This window comes from Lissotriton vulgaris, chromosome 2_1 (genome assembly GCF_964263255.1).
Source record: "Lissotriton vulgaris chromosome 2_1, aLisVul1.2, whole genome shotgun sequence".
NCBI lineage: Eukaryota > Metazoa > Chordata > Amphibia > Caudata > Salamandridae > Lissotriton > Lissotriton vulgaris.
In genome coordinates this window covers 776,536,663-776,558,954 of record NC_141687.1, presented here as the reverse complement: position 1 = coordinate 776,558,954, position 22,292 = coordinate 776,536,663, and the positions used below count along the sequence as shown (strand labels likewise).

The 22,292-nt window shown below is 48.7% G+C and overlaps 1 protein-coding gene across 1 annotated transcript in view; it reads right to left on the bottom strand.

The window, feature by feature from the left end:
- Nucleotides 1-22,292, bottom strand: part of METAP1D (methionyl aminopeptidase type 1D, mitochondrial) — a 1,077,831-nt gene that overhangs the window by 496,970 nt on the left and 558,569 nt on the right. The window contains exon 4 of the mRNA XM_086956130.1: nt 7,776-7,945. Coding sequence (XP_086812256.1) covers nt 7,776-7,945 — 170 coding nt within the window. The remainder of the gene's footprint in view (nt 1-7,775; nt 7,946-22,292) is intronic.

Below are 22,292 nucleotides of genomic sequence, written 5' to 3'. Positions count from 1 at the left end.
CGGTGGGTAGGAAAGTCGCCTTGTAGAGCTATGCCAAAGTCGTAGCGTAAGCAATTGAATCTAAAATGAGTCTTAAAAATGTTGATTTTAATTTCTTTTATTTTTGCATTCTTACAGTGCAAACAAATGGGATGTGCGATGCGAAACCAAGTATGCCCACTGGAGTTAATGCTTAACATATGTACAATATGACTAGGAGAGCAAGAGAATGCTACATTTCATTAAAAAAATATATTTGCAGAATGTGCAACAAATATTATAAATGAGTTTTGCAAAAGTACAACATGTAATATATCTGTTCGGAATTACAATTGGACATTATCTCTTGGAAAACATTTGGGCATGTTGCTCAGCATAAATGGGGTGTTTTTCGGAGGGAATTAATGTGACTGTGCAAGGAGAATATGATGTTTTAAATATCACTTGCAGATATTGTAATCAAAAGTTTCCCATTAAACAGAACTTCAGCATATGAAAGTAATGTGAATAAGTGTGCGTCCAAATGTATTATTCCACTTGGTCATATGGTATTTGCAGCAAAAGTGAGTATTATCGGGGTGTGGCTAACAGCAGAGAAGAATGACCGCGCACTAGCGAGGTTCCCAAGCCCTCGCCCCATATCCTGCATTTATTTGGTTGTCTAAGCTGCAAATCTTCCGAACTGAGGTGAATTCCGGCCCCTGACCCCATAGGTGACGAGAGTGCCATGAAATCGGTCCGCAAAACAGTAAATAAAGGCAAAGTCGAGCAGACGCGGCTCACACCTAGAAGAAAATGGTGGCGATCTAAAGAGAAATGGAGGGGGCACTGAGATCCCTGCAGAAGCTCCCCGGCTTCCTCAGATCTTTGGTGGAGTGCCGATATTTTGAGTGGGAAGAGGAGCGGACCGAAGTCAGAATCCCGTGTCTCCGGCATCGCAGCCTTGGACTCGCAGCAGCGTGAAAGGGAGAGGTAAGCCGCGCGGGGTAAAAATCGAGACGGCACTGGAAGCCTGGTGGGCCCGCTGAACCAGCGCTTCGAGAGCAGCCCCCTAAAATGTTAGGATATTAGCCGGACTACCACATATTTGTTCCTCGTCTGGGACAGAGAGAGCGGTAACATAGTCTACGGACGCCTGGGGGATGGTGACCTTAACGCGGGGCGAGGTGGCTGGAATATGTGCAGAGACCCTCCGGTGCTGCAGAAAGGCCTTACCTAGCGCGAGTGGCACGGCGCACCATCGGGTGAAACAAGACTGGAACCCCGAGATAAGGCGCCAGCTGGTACCTGAGGGCTGATTCAGCGCTTAGGGACCAGATGAGCTCCGCCACAGTGTGAGGAGGAATATAATTCGACAGACTCCACTCCTCCGGGAGATAAAGCTTCCAATTGACCAACTAAGAGCCAGTACAGCACCTGGAGAAGAAGACAGGAGCCCGGGCACACGAAGGTGAAGACTCCATATTTCAAGAAGCCAGCGACCGAACGAAGAGCCGAGAGTCGCGGAGTGGCGGGGTGCCGGGGATCAGATTCCGGGAAGGCCGCTAGTGGGACAGACCTCCCACCTGGGCAGGCAGTAGGGATTACCGGGACTGGTCTCGGTGGGCATAAGAGCATCGACACAGCAGGGCCAGGAAATGGCGAGCGGAAGGAGACCCAAACCAACGGCCCAAAATAAACTGGCCAAATTGAACTGGAATAAAGCGGGGGAGGGGTAGGACACAGCGCAATTGGAAGCCCCAGACAAAACAAAACACTCCCCAACGGCAGCGAGACCCAACGCTCCATGACATAATGGAAGCAATCATGGGGGTGCGCACATCCCTGGAAGCCCGCATTGATTCGGTGAACATAGAGGTGTCCCTCATCCGAGCGGATCTTCGTAAAATGGACACCAAAGTGACAGACCTAGAAGGTATCACAACTGAACTGCTGAAAGACACTTCCCAGCTCCAACAGCAAGTGATCAAACTTCAAGAACAGCACATCGCGATGGAAAAACAACTGGATGAGTATGAAGGCAGAGCACGTAGAAACAACATACGCATCCTTGGTGTGCCGGAGCAAGCGGAAGGGCCAGCAGCAGACCTCTTTGTAGAGGATTTGATCTTAAAGCAACTACAGCCTAAGATGCTTTCAAGCTAATTTTCCATTGAGAGGGTCCATCGTGTCCCGGGGGTGACCTAAAGCAGGGGCTCGCCCGCGTTGTTAACAGAAGGCTTCCCGAACTTGGACAGAGACGCACTGGTCGCAGATAAGTGACTTAGAAATGGCGTGGCGGGCAGAGGGGTCTCCCAGGAAAATCCTCTTCACTTAAGGGTTTGGTTATACAGGGATTTGGTGTCTATGCCATCTGCCTGAGCATGGTTGTAACAAAGGGACGAGTTCTGAAATAAGGGTGGCCAGACACAAACCCTCAGACGCAATGCAACACTGTGCAATGTTAGCTTAGGGCGGGGAGGGAGGGGTGACTGCACCTACTAGTATTTTGGGGGGGCACTGTGCCTGGTTGGGTGTGGGTACTTTGAAATCCATTAGCAGGGGGGCAGGGAGGGGGGAGGTGCAGGAGTTGTGGGAGGAGGGAAGGGGGTACAGGTTTATGTATGTTCACAAATCACAAAGTGTAAAAAGTCACACATAATTTCGGCCATCTCTACTAGCTTTACAGAGAGGAAAGTCACGGATCATGCGGGTGCTTGCGTGCACACTACTGGGCAAATACATGCATGGGATGCCAGGACAGCGAAACACAAGTGAAGAGCCCAGGGGTAACTTCGAGTGCGCCTGTCTTGTTACCCACTTCACATATGACAGAGGCTAAGATAGAAATATCTCTCTCCGCGCTAACCTGGAACGTGAATGGGATGGGGGACAAAATTAAACAAGGCAAAGTGCAGCAATATCTTAAAAGACAGGCTCCCGACCTAGTATTGCTACAGGAGACGCACTTAGTGGGTAACAAATGCGAAGCCCTCATACGGTGGGGATGCACTGATTCATGCAGATTACACCTCAGGCTCCCTTGGGAAAGGTATCCTAGTTAAAAAAAAAAGTCTGTCACTCACACCGATGCGCACCTGGGCAGATCCCTGGGGAAGAAGGGCATTACTAGAGGCGCAATGGGAGGGGAAAGAACTCAATGTGGTCTCGGTGTACCTCCCGCCGGCACAAGGTAAAGAAGCGCTGGTAGACCTAGGTAAAATACTAATGGACCTCCCCATGGGAACCCTGATCTTGGGGGGTGACTTTAACATGACAATGGACGACCTAAGGGCTAGAAATCTACAACGACCATCGACACCACCCCATACACCTTTGGAGGAGTTTACGAACGCTATGGGCTTAACTGATACATGGCGATCACTACAGCCAGACGGAACCCAATACACTTACTATTCAAATGCACACAAGAGCACATTCCGCATTGACTATTCTCAAATTTGGGGAATTGAGGGATAAATTTGAACTGGTTCAAGGGGAGATCTTTAGATACCTGCAGATTCGACGTGCCCTCACCACGGCTCTCGCAGACATGAACGAAATACCAGAGTCGTCACCCTTGGAGGATCGGCTGTTGAATTGGCCACTTCTCAATAAAGCCATATCACTAACGTACAGGAAATTGTGCAACAACCTACCAGATCCATTCTACGTACTCCGAGAGAGATGGCAGACAGACCTACGGCCCATTGATGTTGAGGACTGGCAAGAGGTGCTAATGTCCCTGAGGGAGGCGGCCATCATTTACGATAAATCCAACTTAAAATCTTACACAGATCCTATCTCACAGGGGTTACACTAGCAAAATTAGGCTCGAGATCTGACACACTATGCCTTCGTTGCTGTCATCAAGAAGCAACCTTTTTTCATATTATTTGGGACTGTCCAATTGTACGACCTATTTGGGAGGGGGCCACGACACATATCCAAGAGCCACGAGGGAAGGTATTAACCCTTACACACCGACTTGGCCTTTTTAATATATAGGAAGAGACTGACCTCACGGAAGTGGAACAACAACTAACCACGATGGGTTACACCTGAGTGAAGCAGTTGGTCTCTAAACTGTGGCTACCGGCTGACATACCGTCTCACCGAATGTGGGCAAAGGATTTTGACAAGTGCATGATCGCTGAGAAGGAGGTGTTTAAGTCAAGAGGGTGTCCCAAGAAATGAGACAAAACATGAGACAAGTAGAATATGTATCGCGGCGACTTATGTATTTCCCCAACGGTTGAAATGGTACTTCAACGTAATAGAGCGTAATTTCTGGAGGTACCGTGACTGAATCTGATATACTCTCCTTAATGGTTAAATATACTATGTAAGCAGCCAAAATGTTGACCAATTAATGTATGTGACTTTAAATGTTTTGAAATGAATACAAATATATATATTTTTTAAAGTGAGTAGTATCATTGGTCAGCAGAGAAATTCAATAGTTTAGATGTTTTAAGTGGCAAAAAACCTAATTAATGGCAAATTAGGGAAATATTCTGTTGTCAAATACGTAATTGGATGTAAGAGTTCTTTTTATACAGGAATGAATAATCATGTCCAGGTACAGATTAATATTAGTCAAGGTAGTATTGGGCATTATGATCCAACATGTGCAAGATGTACAATAAAAAATGTGACCAGTACCTAAAATACATATCAAAAGGGGTTTAGGATCAATGATTACTGAGGCTGGGGTTGGAATTTTATATCGTTTTGATGCAGATTTGAAAACTGTTATCTACACGATATAGAACAAGAGAAGACATTCAAATTATCTCAAAGTGACGTCCATGTCCTTTGCAAGAAGTATGGAAGATGTAGAGAAGATTTTACATATAGTGGCGGTGGGGCATAATTTAACACATGAGAGTTTAGGAGAATTACCTAAAGGAATATATTTTATTGCAGAATGTTGTTACACAACAATTAGAGGAGTTCAAAAATGAATGACAATGTCTGCATGGATATTTTTGGCATACACAATTACAGCTACCAGCCAATGAATGGGTTAAACCCTTACAGTTTAATTGTGGTAAAAACAAGTATGCACAATTTAAAATGGTCAGGAGTGATTTTCCACCTGTATCTTGGGAGTCTATCACAAACTATAGTAGTTTTGTAGTACGTTTAGTAATAACATGCAACAAACTTATTCGCTAACTACATGCGGAGGTCTACACCAAAACCTCTCCTATAATTTATGTATTGAGACATGCAAATGTGGGATGGACGCGAGACAGGAGATTTGATGGAAAATAGGGAATGTTTACTATTAAAAGGAAGGGGCTAAGGGATGAGTAAGGAAAGATTAGAGAGGGTTAAAGAAGGTATTAGGGAGGGTTAAGGAGGGGTTTAGGTAGGGACATGCAGCCACTCATAAAAAAGTAATGACATTGCTATTCACAAACTGCACTTCTATAAAACTGATATGTTTTCAGGATTTCTTTGCTAAAAAGAGTCTGGTAATGGGGTTTCTAGACACAAAGGGTTTTGTCAATGTGCTAACCCAAGACAGAAAGCCCAATGGACTACAACCACCCCACAACTCACTGAGCATTGCTTGAGGAAAATTTGTTCTAGATTTCAATAAATACACTAAGATATCACAGGCATTTTTAGTGGAACCCAAAACCTTTTTTTATAACGGAAAAGCACAACCTAGAACACTAGGAACGTATAAATATATTTTCAAGATTTATTAAACATTTTATATGGAAACAAAAAAAATACAAAACCTGTCAGAGACTGCTAAAAGGTCTAGTTTCAGGTTTACTACTTTTCCTACAATACAACATGTTACAGAGTTCTCTCTATTACACCGCATCCCAGGCTGATATAGAAGTTATCCTGGAGGTTCTAAAATCAACAGACACTCATTTGTCCAGCATGGTTATTTCAGGAGTTTCACCATCTTCACACCACATATCTGTCATCTAGCGAATTGTTCCATCCAACAATGGAAATATCTAGGCAACTAAAGAATGGTATCATCGTCCCACTGTTAAATAAAAGCCAAATATAGATACTGTGGTGTGGCCCATTGTACAGGCCTTCCAGGATTTTGCGATTTACAAGAAAATCACGAAATCATGTCTTTTGTAAAAATACTGCGTTTTTTATTTGAAAAAAAACGGGAAAATCTTAAATAAGCCCTTTCTTTAAATCCCCTTTATTGGCCCTGAGCTACCTCAGTGGGCCAGTAAAAGGAGACTTGGCAAAAGAGAGGTGTTCCTATACTGTGTGTCCATAACAAAGCAAAATAACAGACTGGGAGAGAGCGGGATTTAATAGGTATGTAAATGTCCCGGCGTCCTTTGGCAGTCTTAGGTCCCAAGACCCACCCCCCACTGTGGCACTTATTTGTGCTCTTCCGAACCCCTAGATAACTACGCAACCCCCAGGGCACCCATAACGCACAATCAGAGTGAAATACATGATGCTGGAGGGAGATGTTACTTTAGCCTTCTTCGCCCTCCTCACACCGTAATTTAAGTTTGGAGGTGAGCGAAGAGGGCTTAAGTAACAGCTGCTCTCCAGCACCATCTATTTGATGCAGGAAAGCAGAGGGGCAGGGTGGTGACTGAGAGAGTGCAACTTTAAAATGTAAATGTGCACACTCTCTGGCACCAAACATTTGTCAATCCTGCTCTGTGCAGTGCTGGTTTGCTGGCCCCACATTTGGGCCACAATATTTCTGTGATAGCATGTTTAGTGCCTGTTGCAAAAATGGCTCACATTTTGGGGTTTTCTGCAATTTGTTTTATTTTGAGGCCGCAAACTTTGCCAAAACAAACCACAAAATCCTGAGGGGTCTGAACTGTAGGACCATGACGAACCTTCTTGTGGTAAGGTTTTCGTGAAATTTCTGGTTACTCAACTGCAAAGCCATCTGGATGATAATAACGATTTGTCACTGCTCCGAACAAGTTTTTACTCTGCCATACTTGGCTTTTGGGATGGCGCACTTTGCTATACTGATGAGGTTGCAGGCTTCCTTCCAATCATGCTGGGCCTGTCCATGGTCTACAACACCAAGGACCCCCTAATCCCAAGGATGTACATAACATTAACTATACACTTTTAAAATGTTGCCTTGGTAACAAATGTTATGTTTGCTGCCTCTACTGTTTCCCAAATTGACAGACAACTGGAATGTGATGTTAGTCCATTGATGTTGAGTGCAGGTGAGAACTTTGGAATAGGGGGAAGTGCCACTGATTACTGTGAAATGGTAATGAGAACCCATAGTACACTCCGACGCATTTGCTTACCACTGATTTGTTGAACTTCCATATTCATGTGTATTGAAACATGGCCTAGCAGGAATGTATGATGACACAGAACAGGGCACTGTACACTGATGCATAAGATGTTATGAAACTGAAATAACATTTGTTAAAATAAAAACTGAAATGCCATGTCAGCGCTGCACAGAGGCATGTGTTTACCTATTGGAATCCATAGATGCTATATTCCTAGTTAGGAAACAATTACATACTGTACAAAAGCACGAGGAATGATTCAAGATCGTCCATTGAATACATACTCATATGTTTGCTCATATAATTTGTAACTGTTTTGCCTGTTGTGACTGTTGGTTTAATATTCACTTTAGAAGATTCGGATCTCATCTTGAGTATTGTGCTCCTGGATACTGTTAACACGGTTCATAGATCAAATCTCAGGTAACAAGACTAGGATTTATAAACTCAGCTGCCACAGACCGTACTTGATCACTAGTGCAGTCAACCTTTATACTGAGTGGAAAAAGAATCAGATAATGGTATTTACCATACCTGGGGCACGGGAAGAGCTGAGGAGACGGTGGCTGGATAAACTATACTATAAGCAGCTTTTCTTTGTCTCTGGAAGAATAAATATCTTCTTTGTTCTATATTTTGGTGTCCAAGTACACAGAAGTGATTGGTTGGAGAAGAGATCACTTTCTGACAGCCAGTAATATAACCTGTGGGAAAAAGAAACATTTGTTTAACTACATCTATTTGTCAAAATCAAAACATTAAGTTCACTTCACGGAAAAGTGGCTTTGTGTGAATTGTTTTCAACCAAAAATCTGGCTTCCTGCTTTGCAGAATACACTGAAGCAATTATCATGCAAGGGGTTTGTGTCAGGCAAATCAGCGAAGCACTCGCTATTACAAAAGAAGACTCTAGATAGTCCATGCCATACAAAACAGCAACCGAGGAACCCAAAGTGCAAAACGGTGCAATGTGTAGGTGAAAGCAAAACAACTGTGATCTTTCTTTTAGACTGCACACTAATCGATCAATGCATCTATCATTAATTGACAGGAAGCGTTTACAATACAATAAAATATCACTCATCAAACGTGACATAGATACATTTAAAAGTATAAATGCTGGTCGGTAGATTGGTTAGTGGTCGATGAAACGCACCCCTCATGCTGAGGCAGGGGAGTCATACAGAGGCAGCCATTCATAACATCCCTGACTGACTTTTCAACTGGCGGGCTACAGGCCAGCCCTGCTTGCCATTGTGTCCGGGTGCAGCTCTGGTTTCCTTTAGCGCCCTGGCCCACTAGTGGGCCTGGCCATCGACTGAGGTTGGAGACACAGGCAATGGATTAAAAAGATGATATGGACTTTCTGCAAAAAATGGCACCAAGCCACTAAAGCTGAAGTAATTAACCATGCGATCTTTATGAGTTTAATGTGAAAAATCAATGCAGCCATTGATTTTAACTGTGTGAGGAGAAGCCAGGAGAGGGCGACTAGTGACTAACGGAAGGGCTAACACGTTTAGTGTGGGGAAAAAGTGTTCAAAGATTAGGCACTACTCAGTTTGCTTGGTACTTCTTTCACACAAGCCCCAGATCACTAACCTGACAAGGGGGGTGGGACAAACGGAGTATACTGTCCTTAAGCCCCTGACATACCACCGAGGCACTGACATAACCAAGACACTTTGAAAATAATGATGGGAACTAAATGGTAACTTGGATAGTCTTGGGCAATACCTCAGACATTCAAGGACGCAGATTTATAAAGTGATGTTGAGAAGAGAGACAAATACAGTAAAGTTGCCTACAGAGGGCTCACACAGGGTCAGCCTCCTGGTATCATATGCCTCGGGCATCCTGACATCTAAAAAAAAACACAAAAAGAGTCTCCAAGCATGAAGAGTAACAGAAAAAACAGAAAAAGCAATAAAAGTGAAGTGTTTGGAAACAAAATATCCATTGAACATCATTACTTTCCCTTTAGCTACTGAGTGTAAGGACCCTCCCTCATCACCTCTACATCAAAACCCAGGTAGACGCAATACTTGTGAAATGGAAATTTCAAACAGTAGATCTCAAACACACTAAACAAGCATTGGCAAAGCTGCCAACTTTTTGGCTGTGCCAATACTTTTTTTTATATTATATGATTTGTAAAAGTTTAATGTAATTACCACTTTGTGCCAGTGCAAGTATTACGCTGTAGAGTGCACCTCTAGAGCCCAAAATGGGCACAACTAGCAATAAACATGTACAGTTATCCTTTGGGTTAATCACACACTACTCAATAATCTTTATTAACTGCACAACAGAATAGCTCAGTATAAAGCAGTCATTCAGCTGCAAACCAGATTCTGTGAGCCCACCGTCCAACTGTTTTTAAAGAAGATTTAGTCTTGATGAAATGCCAGCCTGTCACTGACCGAACACATGTAATGCACAATCTTTGATGTGTAAAACAAATATTCTGACAAAAAAATACAACAAAGAATACATTAATTCAATGGCAAATGGCAGATATTTCAGATAGCGCTGGGCACAGGGCGGGCGTAGCCTGCTCTCTTTTTTTGTGTGCATTTTATGAAGCTGAAACTCAAACTGAAGATATTAGAGTGCTTTACGTGAGAACCAGTTACCTTACACAAGGACACATTTCTGTTTTGCTGGCACAGGGATTTTAAGTTATTTGCCCAAAATCACAGGGTGTTCAGCTGAGACCCGGTTTCCCAAATTCCAAAGTTGGCAGCTCTGCTTACGCCGTATCTAGCCTCGTTCCTGTGATGGTACATTGGTATAACCCAAGACAGCAGCTTGCAGAGATCATGCTCCCAGGGAAAAAGATAAACGGCACACCCAACATACAGCAAAGTCTCCCTTGGTCACTGCACTTCACGCTCATGAAGTTTCAGTAAGGACTGAGGGGGGCCTAGTCTCTGCGCGCATCGGACTGTTTGGGGCGTAATGAGTGACTTCTCTCCCGAAATCGGAGCTCTTTGTTGTGGCTGTTTGAAAGCAAGATCCTCTCGGAGAAACAGGCGAGACAGTGCTCTGGGAACACAGCACTGACTTCAGTGCTTGAAGCTTGGAAGGTCACAGCATGCCTCGAGTCTTGACCAGCACTTCTAGTAGCGCCATCTAACGCGTCACAGGCCATCCTGTTTAAATGTCCTGCCACAGAATCCTGTTCACTGAGTGTAAACCTGGTCTGCAGTAACTCGCAATTCGCAGTACACAACTGAAATGCATTGCGATGTGTTCCACAGCTGCACTAGCAATCATGCATGCTGATAATAGGAAAATATAAAAAAGTAGAGCCACAGGATGAAATGTGTTCGGTTACTTAAATAAAGAAATTCAGGTGTAGAACATTTTGTCACATTTCTTTGCATTATTCATGAAGAAAGATTATTCGACCAATTCTGGTACTGAAGTAGACTAATTTCAAGCAGATTCACACACGTGCAAAAGCAAAATAGGTCACTCAGATAGTGAAGTCAGCAAATGGCTGAAGTAGGCTGGCTCAGCGTCCCATGCAGTATGTTGCAGTGGGTGGAAGAGAAATGTGAAGGACAACAACTGACCAATGAATAAAGAGGGCTAAAATCAAAAGGTTTCGACTTACACTAGCTCTAAAAAGCATAAAAGAAAAAACAGATGATCTTTATCTCTGAAATGGTTTAAGCCTCACACAAATCATTTGTTAATAATCTAATCAATGAAATTGCCCCATACCTAACCTGGGAATTCATCAGCAGATCTCTGTCCATTTATCAAACCTGTGTCCTTCACATGGTACCCGAACACTACACAGAAACTCTTCCCTTAAAGCTAGTAGCCTTATTCCATATTGATACCGTACAATACATTTTTAACACCCCTGTCACATTTACTGAATCTTTAATATGGAGTATAACTTGTCGATTATAGGTACTCTTTGACCTCAGGACTGTACTGAAATTCTAAAAATAGGATTCTTCTTAGAAGACCTTTACCATTACCCATTATCATGACAAGTATGCCTCTTTGAAACATCTCAAAAACAGCAGGCATTTTAGATGGCACCTATGACATTATATTTAAATATCTCACATTGTCCATTCTCTTGGATCCTTATTTGTAGGGACAAAAAGACAGGACTATCATAGAAAGAAAAGAATAACCCAGAAGATGAAACTAACCAAATAGAAGCTGTATACCACGCATGGCTCCTATGACATTCAGGGCCTTTCATTGTCTATTATAGTTTATATCTGAAGATAAACAATGAAAAATTTCCTAGCTAACGTAATGGAAAGTTTCAATTCTATTAAGGACTCGGAGGCAAGGATTATGCCTTCTTTCTTAACTTTATTATTGGCAGCCATTCAAAACAAACAACAAGACTACATTTCTCATGAACCCTGGGGAAACATGTAGTCAAAACAAATGTCCAAAGAGAACAGTCCTGGGTGCACCAATGAGGGTCCTCCAGGCTCCAGATAGTCCGCCCTCCCTGGTTCCTCTTCCTCTTTCTGAGCACATAGACAGCCGATAGTCCAGACTTCAGGCATCCTGTTTATGCAAAGCTGAACCTACGAGGAAAAAGGGAGCCATCAATTCACAGAAAGAAATGATGTGGTCAGAAAAAAATATCAACAGGCAGAAACGGACCATCATAACCGTAGTCAAAACATACACAGATGCAACATGAACATTCCAGGATGTGTAGAAACATGTAAAAACAAGATAAGCAACTCAACCCCAGTGAAATTGGAAAAAACACAAAAAAAATTACATACTCCCATACTGGGTGGGGTATCCTGGAAGTGATCTCTAGGGTGGGATAATAGTCGCCCCTGAGTCCTTAATAGAAATGAAACTTTCTGTTACGTTAGCTAGGAAATTTTTCGTTCTATGTCAGGACCGGAGGCGTTGATTATGCTCATTTAAAGCTTGCTCGCCACCAACTGAGCCTTATCAATAACCGGTTTATGGATTGGAGGTGAGGATTATGCTAGTTTAACCCTTTCGATGCTGATGACGAGCTCAGCTCGTCATCACCCACGGGTGTCGTGTGCTGATGACGAGCTGAGCTCGTCATGAATAATGGAATATGAGCATATCCAGCACAGCGCAAAAATCCCCGCAGCAGCCATGTGGTTAAAGCTCGCTCACAATGAGGTGAGCCATATCCAGCACCGGCTTGAAATAGAACCTCTTGAAGGTGGTGTCTGAAGACCAATTTGCCGCATTGAGGATATCCTCCAAACGGGCACTCAAGCCAAATGCTTTTGAAGCCATCGCACCTCTAGTTGAGTGTGCACCAAATTCTCGGAGGCTGATGCCAGCTTCTTGCATAACCAACCGCACCCAACGGGCAATGGTAGGAGAAGAGACCGATTTAAAGGGCTTGCAGGGAGCAATGAGAAGTTGCCTCAAGCCCGGAGGGCGAAATTCTTTTGTCATTTCCTCGTACGCCTTCAAACAGCGAACAACACCCAATTTGGGAGGTTCCTGAAACTCCGGGTAGGAAATCACCCTGGTATGACACTTAGTGTGCCGGTGTAAGGTAAAGGTCACCCCAGAGGGGGAAAACACCCTGAAAGTGACATCAAGGGCTCTGACGTCGGACACACGCCTGCAAGAGATCAGGCACAGCAGCATAGCTAACTTGACCGAAAGCTCCCTGCTTGAGAGAAACCTGTTGCCAGGATAGACAAAGATTAAGAACTTGGTTAACGTCCCAAAGAGCAGAGTAACACCGCTCAGGAGGGAGGGACAGCCAAATGCCTCTGCGGAGCTTGCAGACCAGAGGGTGCTCCCCGACCAGGGAATTTCTGATGGAGACATGACCCGAAGAAATAGCAGACCGAAAGGTTATAATAGAGCGGTAAGCCAAGCCACTAGAGGCTAAGTGAGCCAAAAAGTTGAGAACATACACTAAATCAGCGTCCAAGGGATTGGCACCCCTTCGCAAACACGAACGGGACCACCTGCCCGAGGCGGATCGATATTGTTTGACTGTACTGTCCGCCCATGCCTTAGAGATGAGATCTTCAGCCTCTGCTGAAAGGCCCAGGACTTCCCATCGTCACCGGTAAGCCTCCACGCTACACGTTTTAACGAGGTCTGCAGGATTAGAGGATGAGGTACTCTGTCGGGATTGAGCAACAGATGAGGCAGAAGGGGGAGTAGGATTGGAGAATCCCAAGAAAGTTCCAGAAGAACTGGAAACTATACTTGAGGCATCCACAGGGGAGAGAGGACTACCAGATCCGCTCCCTGGCGCCGAGACTGGGCCGACACCCAGGTAAGTATCGCAAAGGGAGGAAACGTGTACTCTGCCCCCAGGCATCAATTCTGGAGAAAGGCATTTGTGGACACCGCTAAGGGGTCTGGCCTCCAGCTGTAAAACCGAGGCAGCTGATGGTCGAGCCTCGAGGCAAAGAGGTCTATCGGGAAAGGGCCCCACCGGTTGTTCAACGTCTGAAAGACGCCTGAGTCCAATTTCCAAAGGCTGGAGTCCCAGAAGTTGCGGGACTGAAAGTCCGCCACCATATTCTCCCAACCCGGAAGGCACTCCGCCATCACAAATACATGGTGGTCCAGGCAGTGCTGCCAAAAGCCGTCCGCTAGATTGGAAAGGGCTTTGGACCTGGAGCCGCACAGATGGTTGATGTAGCGTACTGCCGATATGTTGTCCATCTTGAGGAGCACCGAAGACTGAATGGACTCCCGGGTCCAAAAACGCACTGCGAAGAAACCTGTAAGTAGTTCCAGACAATTGATATGTAATTTGCGTTCGTCTGGAGACCACAACCCTCGGCAGAAAAATCGCTGCACCTGGCTCCCCAAACCAGGTTGCTGCCGTCAGACTCGATAACCAAATCCAGGGCAGAACTGAAAATAGCTCGACCGTTCCAGACTTCCATATGTAGAAGCCAACAGTGGATCTCCTCCTTGGCTTCTTCCGACAAAGCCACTTTGTGGAAGTACAGGCGACCCTGCCGAAGGTACAAGACTTTGAGACGCTGCAGCCCGCGATAATGCAGGGGGCCTGGAAAAATCGGCTGGATGGAAACAGAGAGCAGGCCCACTAATCTCGCCAAGTCTCTGAGGGAAACTTGTTCCCAGGTTAGGGCACAACGCAACTCGTGGCGAATCGTCGTGACTTTGCGAGGAGGAAGGCTGAGAGTAGATGACCTTGAGTCTATCAAGAAACCCAGAAAGGCCAGAGACTGAGAAGGAGAGAGCATGGCCTTCGCCTCGTTGATGACAAACCCCAGATCCTAGAGGAGGTCGACTGTCAACTGAAGATGACAATGAAGCTGACAAGGACAGGTGTCCATAAGAAGGCGATCGTCGAGGTACACGATCATCCGAATTCCCCGAGCTCTTAGCCACTCTTAGGTTTGAGGACCTTGCTAAAACACCAAGGGGCCGAGGACAGGACGAACGGGAGGGAGGCATATTCGAAAGGCTTGCCTCGCCAAATGAACTGGAGGAACCTCCGATGGGGAGGAAAAATGGGAATCACAGGTAAGCATCTTTCAAGTCAAGTCAAACCATCCAATCGGCTGAACGCAACACATCTCTGAGAAGATGGATACCCTTCATCTTGAAGTGGCAGTAATCCAACCACTCGTTGAATTCACTCAGATTGATGACAGGACGCTTGCCTCCATCCGGTTTGTCCATTAGGAACAGGTTGCTGACAAAACCCGGTGGGTGTAAGACCGCTGGCACTATCACCCCTTTGGATGCAGCAAGGAAACCTCTGTGTCCACTAGAGCCGAATCCTGAAGTGAAAACTGAATGGGGTGGGGTCTGCGGTGCTGGAAAGGAACCCCCAGGTACTCTATACGAAAGCCCTAGATCGTCTGCAGAACTCACTGATCCCCTGTGACAGAAGTCCAGGCCTGGACAAAACCCCCCCAGTCTCACCCCTATTTGTAAGAGGGAAAAAGGAAGGACACTCACCTTTGGAAGAGGATGCAGCTTCTCGATAACCACGTCCCTTGCAACGCTTGCCTCTCGTGGGGTAAAAGTTTCCAAAGTGGGACTGGTCCTGGTAGTTGCCTCTGTTGGAGTCTTGGCCTCTCGGCTGATTGTTGGCACCACGGCCGGTCGAACGGCCCCTGCCTCGACTGGCCCTCCGGAAAACCAGAGGAAACACCCTTCTTGATAGTGGACTGTGCCCTGCCCAAGGAAGCGAAGGTGTTGACGAATTTCCCTAATTCCTTCATGAACAGGTCACCAAACAGTCCCCCTCCGAGCCAGCGAGATCCCCAAGCTTGGGGTCCACTTTGATGAGGAGGGAGCGCCGGCATTTGGTCGGAATGGCACAGTTGGCATTGCCCAGGAAAACAATGGCTCTTTGGGGCCATCCAGAGAGGGATTCCGGGGAGATGAGCGAGCCAGAAGACTTTGCTTCCTCCGCCATGTCGAGAATCTTCGTTAGCGGACCTAGGACATCAAGAAGCTTATCCTGACAGAAGCGCCAGGATCAGTCTATCCCTTTCTTGGCATCACGGATGAATTTCTGGAGAAATGTCACCATGCGGGTGTCAATCTCCGGCGTAAGAGCCACTTTGCCGTCCAAAGAAGGACGGGGGCATTCTGCCCGTAGACAGTTGCATGCCTGCATCTCTAAAGGCTTTCTAATGCGGGCGGCTACATATTCCACCACCTTGTCCGTTGGGGCCTCGTCAGAAGAGCGTGGGTGAAGGATCTCATCAGGATCGAACATGTCAGACACATCTGGCAAAGGATCCGGGTTGGAAGATCTGGAAGGACCTGGATCGCCATTATCTCCTGCGCCCTGAGGGACCAAGGGGAGCGGGACACCCTGAGGGAGCGAGGGGGAAGGGACCCCCTATGGTAGACTTGGCTGAGTGGCCATGAATGCTTGCCTTAGTCTGTCAAACACCGAGGTGTACACACCTGCATCTCAAGGTCGTTTAGCTGGATGGGGAGAAGAGACCGGCACTGCAGAGGAAGGTAAAGCTGGCGGAGCCAAAGGAAGGCTAGTTATGCGCGCCAGCGCTTGGTCAATTCGCTGTGTCAACCTCTCCTCCAGGGGGGCCATAGCCTCCCCTACTGCTCTGAAAATGGACGCATCCACTGCGTCGTAGAACTCGTCGTCCCACTGGAGGTCGGCCAGGGCATTCTCCCCTCCATGTGACTCCACATCATAGCCAAATTCCATGATGGCAGGAAAAAAACATATAAATGTGTTCTACAACAGGGAGTTCTGGGTGGAAGAACCAGCTGGGGAAGTACAAGCGTAATGGGTATCAGCCGAATGAAGGACCAGGAAACCTCGCAATTTGTAGAAACGGGGGGAACCCCAAGAAACTAGTGTCTGGTAGCTGGGAAAAAACGATAATTTGCCTGGGAAAAGGTGCCCACAAGTGCAAAGCACTGCTACAAGACGCAGAAGGGCGTCAGTATTTACAGTTACAGACTCCATCAAGTGCCTGGAGAAGCATGGAAAAGCGCTGCAGATTAGGTCCGAAAAATAACACACAGAACCGATCGCAGCAAATACACCAAATGGCGTTCCCCTCAGGCCAACGACCCGCAACTACGGCGCGCCACACAAGCCCTTCAGGGTTTGAATGCGCGCGCCGATAGAGACGCTCCTCACGTGCCCCTAGTGGCCAGAGGAGTGCGGGTACACCAGATGTGCTGCGTAGGGGCGAAAGAGCCCCCGCCACACCAGAGAACAGACGCGGCACTCGGCTGTAAGAAACTGGGAAGCAGAGGCAAAACTGCATGTCAAGAATGAATACTGCGCTGCCTCAGAACCAGGCCGTGCGGCCACACACACGAGCGGGAACCGGGACCAAAGCCCGAATATAGAGATGAACACCAAGAGATATCCTAACAGCAGGTACACAATAAGCGCAGCGCTGCACAGCACAAGACAACATGAAAAAGCGCCAACAGCGCGATAAGCAAAGCAATGTAACGTCACATAGCAAACAGCACGAAAACACAGAGCAATGAAGAAACACTTATCTCAGCTGCGCAGCAGCGAAGAAAGATGAAGAGAAACCAGGGAGAGCGGACTGTCTGGAGCCTGGAGGACCCTCATTGGTGCACCCAGGACTGTTCTCATTGGACATTTGTTTTGACTACATGTTTCCCCAGGGTTCATGGGAAATGTAGTCTTGTTGTTTGTTTTGAATGGCTGCCAATAATAAAGTGAAGAAAGAATTCATAATCCTCGCCTCCAGTTCTGACATAGAATTAAGCTATTGTGCCACTACAAAGTTCTTCACATTAGTGCATCTTGTCTGGTTGTCCTGCAGATGCCGACACATGTCAACAGTACAAAAGTAGGCTAATCGAGATGGGGGCGTGGCCTAGATGGCGACGGAGTGAGACGCGTCTTGCGGTCCCTCCGGCGCCGAACTCTACATAGCTTCAAATAGCACCTCGGGGCAGCGCCTTTGCTTGGGAACTTTCTCCCCAGGATTGCTCCCGCCACTCCGGGAAGCAAATTGGCGGCTTTGCCCGGTCCCGAGAGGCGTCAGGAAGGAGCGGGGCCGCCGCGGCCATTGCAGCAGAGAGCGGCCTGGACGTCCCCGCCCTAGCGTAGAGGGCGGACGCCAGAGCGGAAGAGGAGGCCTGAGGTCGGGGGGGGGAGCGGCGAGGACCGGGCTCCGCTTCGGACCGCGGTGCCCGGCGACACTCACCGGTGAGGCCACGCAGCGGACCCCCCCACCTCACCTGTGGAGTGGAGCCCTGCGTGACCTTGGGTTCCCGCTGGGGGGCTGGCGAGACGGAACAGAGATGCTGGGCCGCCTGACGAGGTGAGCGACTTGGAGGCCCCCGACCCCCCTGAATCGCACTGGGGCTGGAGATTGAGGGCAGCTCCTGTGGAGGACGGGCAAGCAGGAGGATCGGACCCTGCAGCGGCCTGCCGCGTGCGCTCGGCGCCATCTTCCCCACTGACCTTGCGGAGCCACACGAGGCGGGGGGAAGGAGGAGGCGAATTACTCTGCCCGGCGGTGCGGGCTGCTCTGCGGTGTCCGGCCCGGACACTGGCCTCATCTGCGGGCGCCTGGACTAGGGTATCAAGCGGCTCGCAGGTACTGCGAACTTGGAGGAGGCGCCCCCCCCCCTCGCGTGGCAGGTGTGGGTGCAGCGGCAAGGTGCCGTCATTTCGGCCTGGAGGCAAACGCGGATTGCGGCACAACACGGATACTGCAGTGACGGCTGGGACCGGAGGAGGCGACTTTGGCATTGAATACACAGGGGAGCCTTGCCGTGGGCTACCATCTGGCTACCGGAGAGTCGAGAGCGGAGGGCTGAATTCGGGGCCAGTCACGGTGAGCTGCCTTCCGGTGGGCTGAAGTGGAGCACATGGGGGACGGCCTATGTGGAGTATTGTCGGTGGCCTGAACCAGGGGTGCCCTCCTGGTGGGCCGGCAGTCGGGGACATTGGCCAAGCTGCGCGTTGGGGTGCTCACACTCAACCATCAGCGGCTAGGAGGGTCGTGATGGCGGCCAACCCGCGGAGAGGGAAGAATGGCAAGGACGGCCTGCCCAAGGGATCCCAACAACCGCCATCTCCTGGAACAAGCGCTTCGTCTGTGTCGAAAGACGGCGAGGCCCCAGCCACCAAGGCGTTCATGACGGAGCTCTTCGCCTCCATTAAAGAAGATATATCCGAACTGCGTGCTCAGCTGGCGTCGGATCTCCGAGAGGTGAGGAGGGACATGGACGGTATCGGCGAGAGGGTGGCCACCTTGGAGGATCATGATTTGAATGTGGCCAACGATGTGCACCAGCTGCAGCAAGACGTGCTTCGGCTCACAGAGCAAAACCTGGACCTTCAATCGCATGCAGAGGATCTGGAGAACCACTCCCGAAGGAACAACATCCGCATACGGTCGGTGCCATGGAACGGGGAGTCTGGCGATCTGAGGGGCTATGTGCTGGCGCTGTTTCTACAGGTTCTGGACGATGAAGACATCAGCGAGTTCAAGATGGACAGAGCACATAGGGTCGGGCTGCCCAGGCGGGGAGGAGGCCCTCCGCCGGACATCTTGGTCTGTGTCCACGATTTTCAGTTGAAGGAGCCCATTCTGCGGAAGGCACAGGAGATTCCGTCTTTGCAGTTTCGGGGTCATCATCCTCAGCTGTATCAAGACCTGGCAGCATCCACCCTTCGGAAGAGGCGTGAGTTTCGACCCGTGACTGCCTTCTTGAGGGAACGTAACATTGCTTACTCCTAGGGTCAACCGTTCCGTATCATTTTCCGATGGCAAAACAGGCTTGCGCAAATTAGGTCATTGCAGGTGGCGAAGGACCTCTTGGGCATTGACGACTCGGAGCCTCCCCCTGGAAGCGGGGGCTCCCCTTCGAGGGGACGGCAGCGGTCCCCCTCCTGGCAGAGAGTGGGTGGCGAGGTGGAGCAGAGATTTCCGGACCGAACGACCAGTCTCCAGGAAAGAGATGAGGCGGTGGCTTCTGTTGCATCAGCCACCCTGGCGGCATCACAGCTTGGCTCCGGGGCGGCGTGACCTGCGGAGTGTGGACTGACTGGCGCTGGAGGGACCTGACCATGCAGATACCGTGGTTTCATTTGTACTTTGTGGGAAGACACCCCGGTATGTGGTCAATGGGGCGCACCGATGGGTGCCTCTCTCCCGCCCCCTGGAGGACTTCCTGGACTTCTTGGACTGCCATCTTCACGGGTGGTCTGGTTTCTACCTTTTTTTGCTTCTTTGTTGGGTATGGTACTGTGTTGGGGTTTCTTCTGGGGGGGGGACAGTTTTGTGGGGAGGGACGGGGGAGTTGAAAGGGAGAAGGGGTGGGGGGGACAGTGCTGGTGACATGGTTGAGCAGTGGTGTGTGTGGTTGGAACGCGCGCGGGTGGCTGTGGTGTGCGTGGGTTGGTTGCGGTCAGCCCTGAGGCCGCTGAAGACTTCCTATCAGATTGATGGTGCTTGGGGAGGCTCTTTGGGTTCTCCTGCTGCATTTCCTGTGGTTGGTGGACTTACAGTCGAGGGGGGGGGGACTTCTGGGGTGGTTGTAGCGAGGGCGTGATTGTTGCTTCATTATGCCTGTTAGTATAGGAACTTGGAACGTTAAGGGCCTGAATTCCCAGCAAAAGCGTCAGAAGGTATGGAAGTATGTGAATGACCATCAGTTAGATGTTGTGGGGGTTCAGGAGACTCATTTAGCGCGCGAAGATGAGCTGCGCCTTCGGCATAGGGCATTTCCCCTTATTTACAGGTCCTCTGCGTCCACGAAGCATAGGGGGTGGCTCTCCTATTCCGCGCTGCGCTGCACTTTCAACCTATGGGGGTACGCAATGATAAGGAAGGCCGCTGGTTGATGGTGAAAGGACTTGTTCGAGGGAGGTTGTGTACCTTTGTGGTGGTGTATCTCCCCAATGCTGGTCAGAATGGGTTTCTACAAAGCTTGTTGCACAAGGTGGGAGACTTTGCTGAAGGGCACTTGTTCCTAATGGGGGACTTTAATTTGGTGTGGGATAGAACGGTAGACAGCTCTGGGGCCAACAGGGCCGACACAGGTGTGTTTTCTGCTTCGACGCAGCAGTTGGTTGGGGACTTGGGGCTGTTTGATAGCTGGCGCTCCACACACCCTGCATCCCGGGATTATACATTCTTCTCACATGTTCACCACTCCTATTCACGATTGGACCATATCTTCCTTAGTCAGGCCCTTAGAGGAGATGTCCTCGACTCTACCATTCTTCCGTTATCAGTTTCTGATCACAGTATGCTGGTGCTCACCCTACACTGGTCGCCGGCTTGCGACGGACAGCGGAAATTGTATTTTCCAGCCTCGGTGGTCAGGGACGATACCTCTAGTAAGGCGTTGCGAAGAGCCATTAGGGACTTTTTTTAGCTCAATCCCGTGTCTGATACCTCGGTCTCCACTACCTGGGACGCCTTTAAGGCGTCGATCCAGGGCACTTGCTTGGGTCTCAATGCACATCTCAATCGCCTGCGGCGCCGGGAGCGGGAGGAATTGGAAGCAGAGCTGGTGGTCCTCGAAGAAGCCCATAAGCTTAACCCCTCGAGATTGACCCTCCGGCCATTGACGGCGGTCCGGGGGAAGTTGAGGGCTCATTATAATAACAGGGATGAATTTACACTATTGAGGCTGGGACGACAATCATATTCTTCTGGGAATAAGGTTGGAAGACACCTGGCTCGTCAGCTGCGTGATAAAAGGGAGCGTGAGTATATTGGGGGGATCACTGATGCGTCTGGCGTTCTGCAGCATCGTGATGAAACAAAGGCGGCCATTTTTGGCCGCTTCTATGCGAGTCTGTATGCGGGGGATGGGCTTCATGCCGGTGCCCAGCGGGAGTACTTGCGGAGCCTACCCATTCCCCAGGTATCTAAGGAGTGGAATGAACTATTGGGGCCCCGATTACCAGAGAGGAGGTACTGGCCGCCATCAAGGCTTTGAAGCTCCACAAATCACCCGGCCTGATGGCTACACAGCCCTTTTTTACAAATCGTACGCCGCAGAGATCTGCGATTTTCTCGTCTCACTTTTTAATGATATGGCCAGTTCTGGCTCTTCCGCTGGCTCCCTTGCCGAGGCCTTGATAACGGTTTTGCCTAAACAAGGGAAGGACCTCGCTCATTGCTCCTCATTCCGCCCCATAGCTCTCCTTAACATCGACGCTAAGCTTTACTCCGCGATCCTGGCACATAGGCTACAAGATCTGATGCCGGCGATTATACACCCAGACCAATCGGGGTTCATCAAGGGGCGCCAGCCTCATGACAACACGCGAAGGGTGATTCACTTAATAGAAAAAGCAGACAGGTTCCGAATCCCGGCGGTCCTCGTGGGGCTCGACGCCGAAAAGGCTTTTGATCGGGTGGATTGGGGATTCTTGTTTCAGACTATGGCGGCCTTCGGTTTCTCGGAAAGATTCATCACTATGGTAAAGGCGAATTTTTGCGGTCCCAGGTCTCGAGTAGCGGTGAATGGCCATCTATCGGCGTTCTTCCCGCACTATCGCGGCACCAGGCAGGGCTGCCCCTTTTCCCCCCTTCTCTTCGCGCTAAG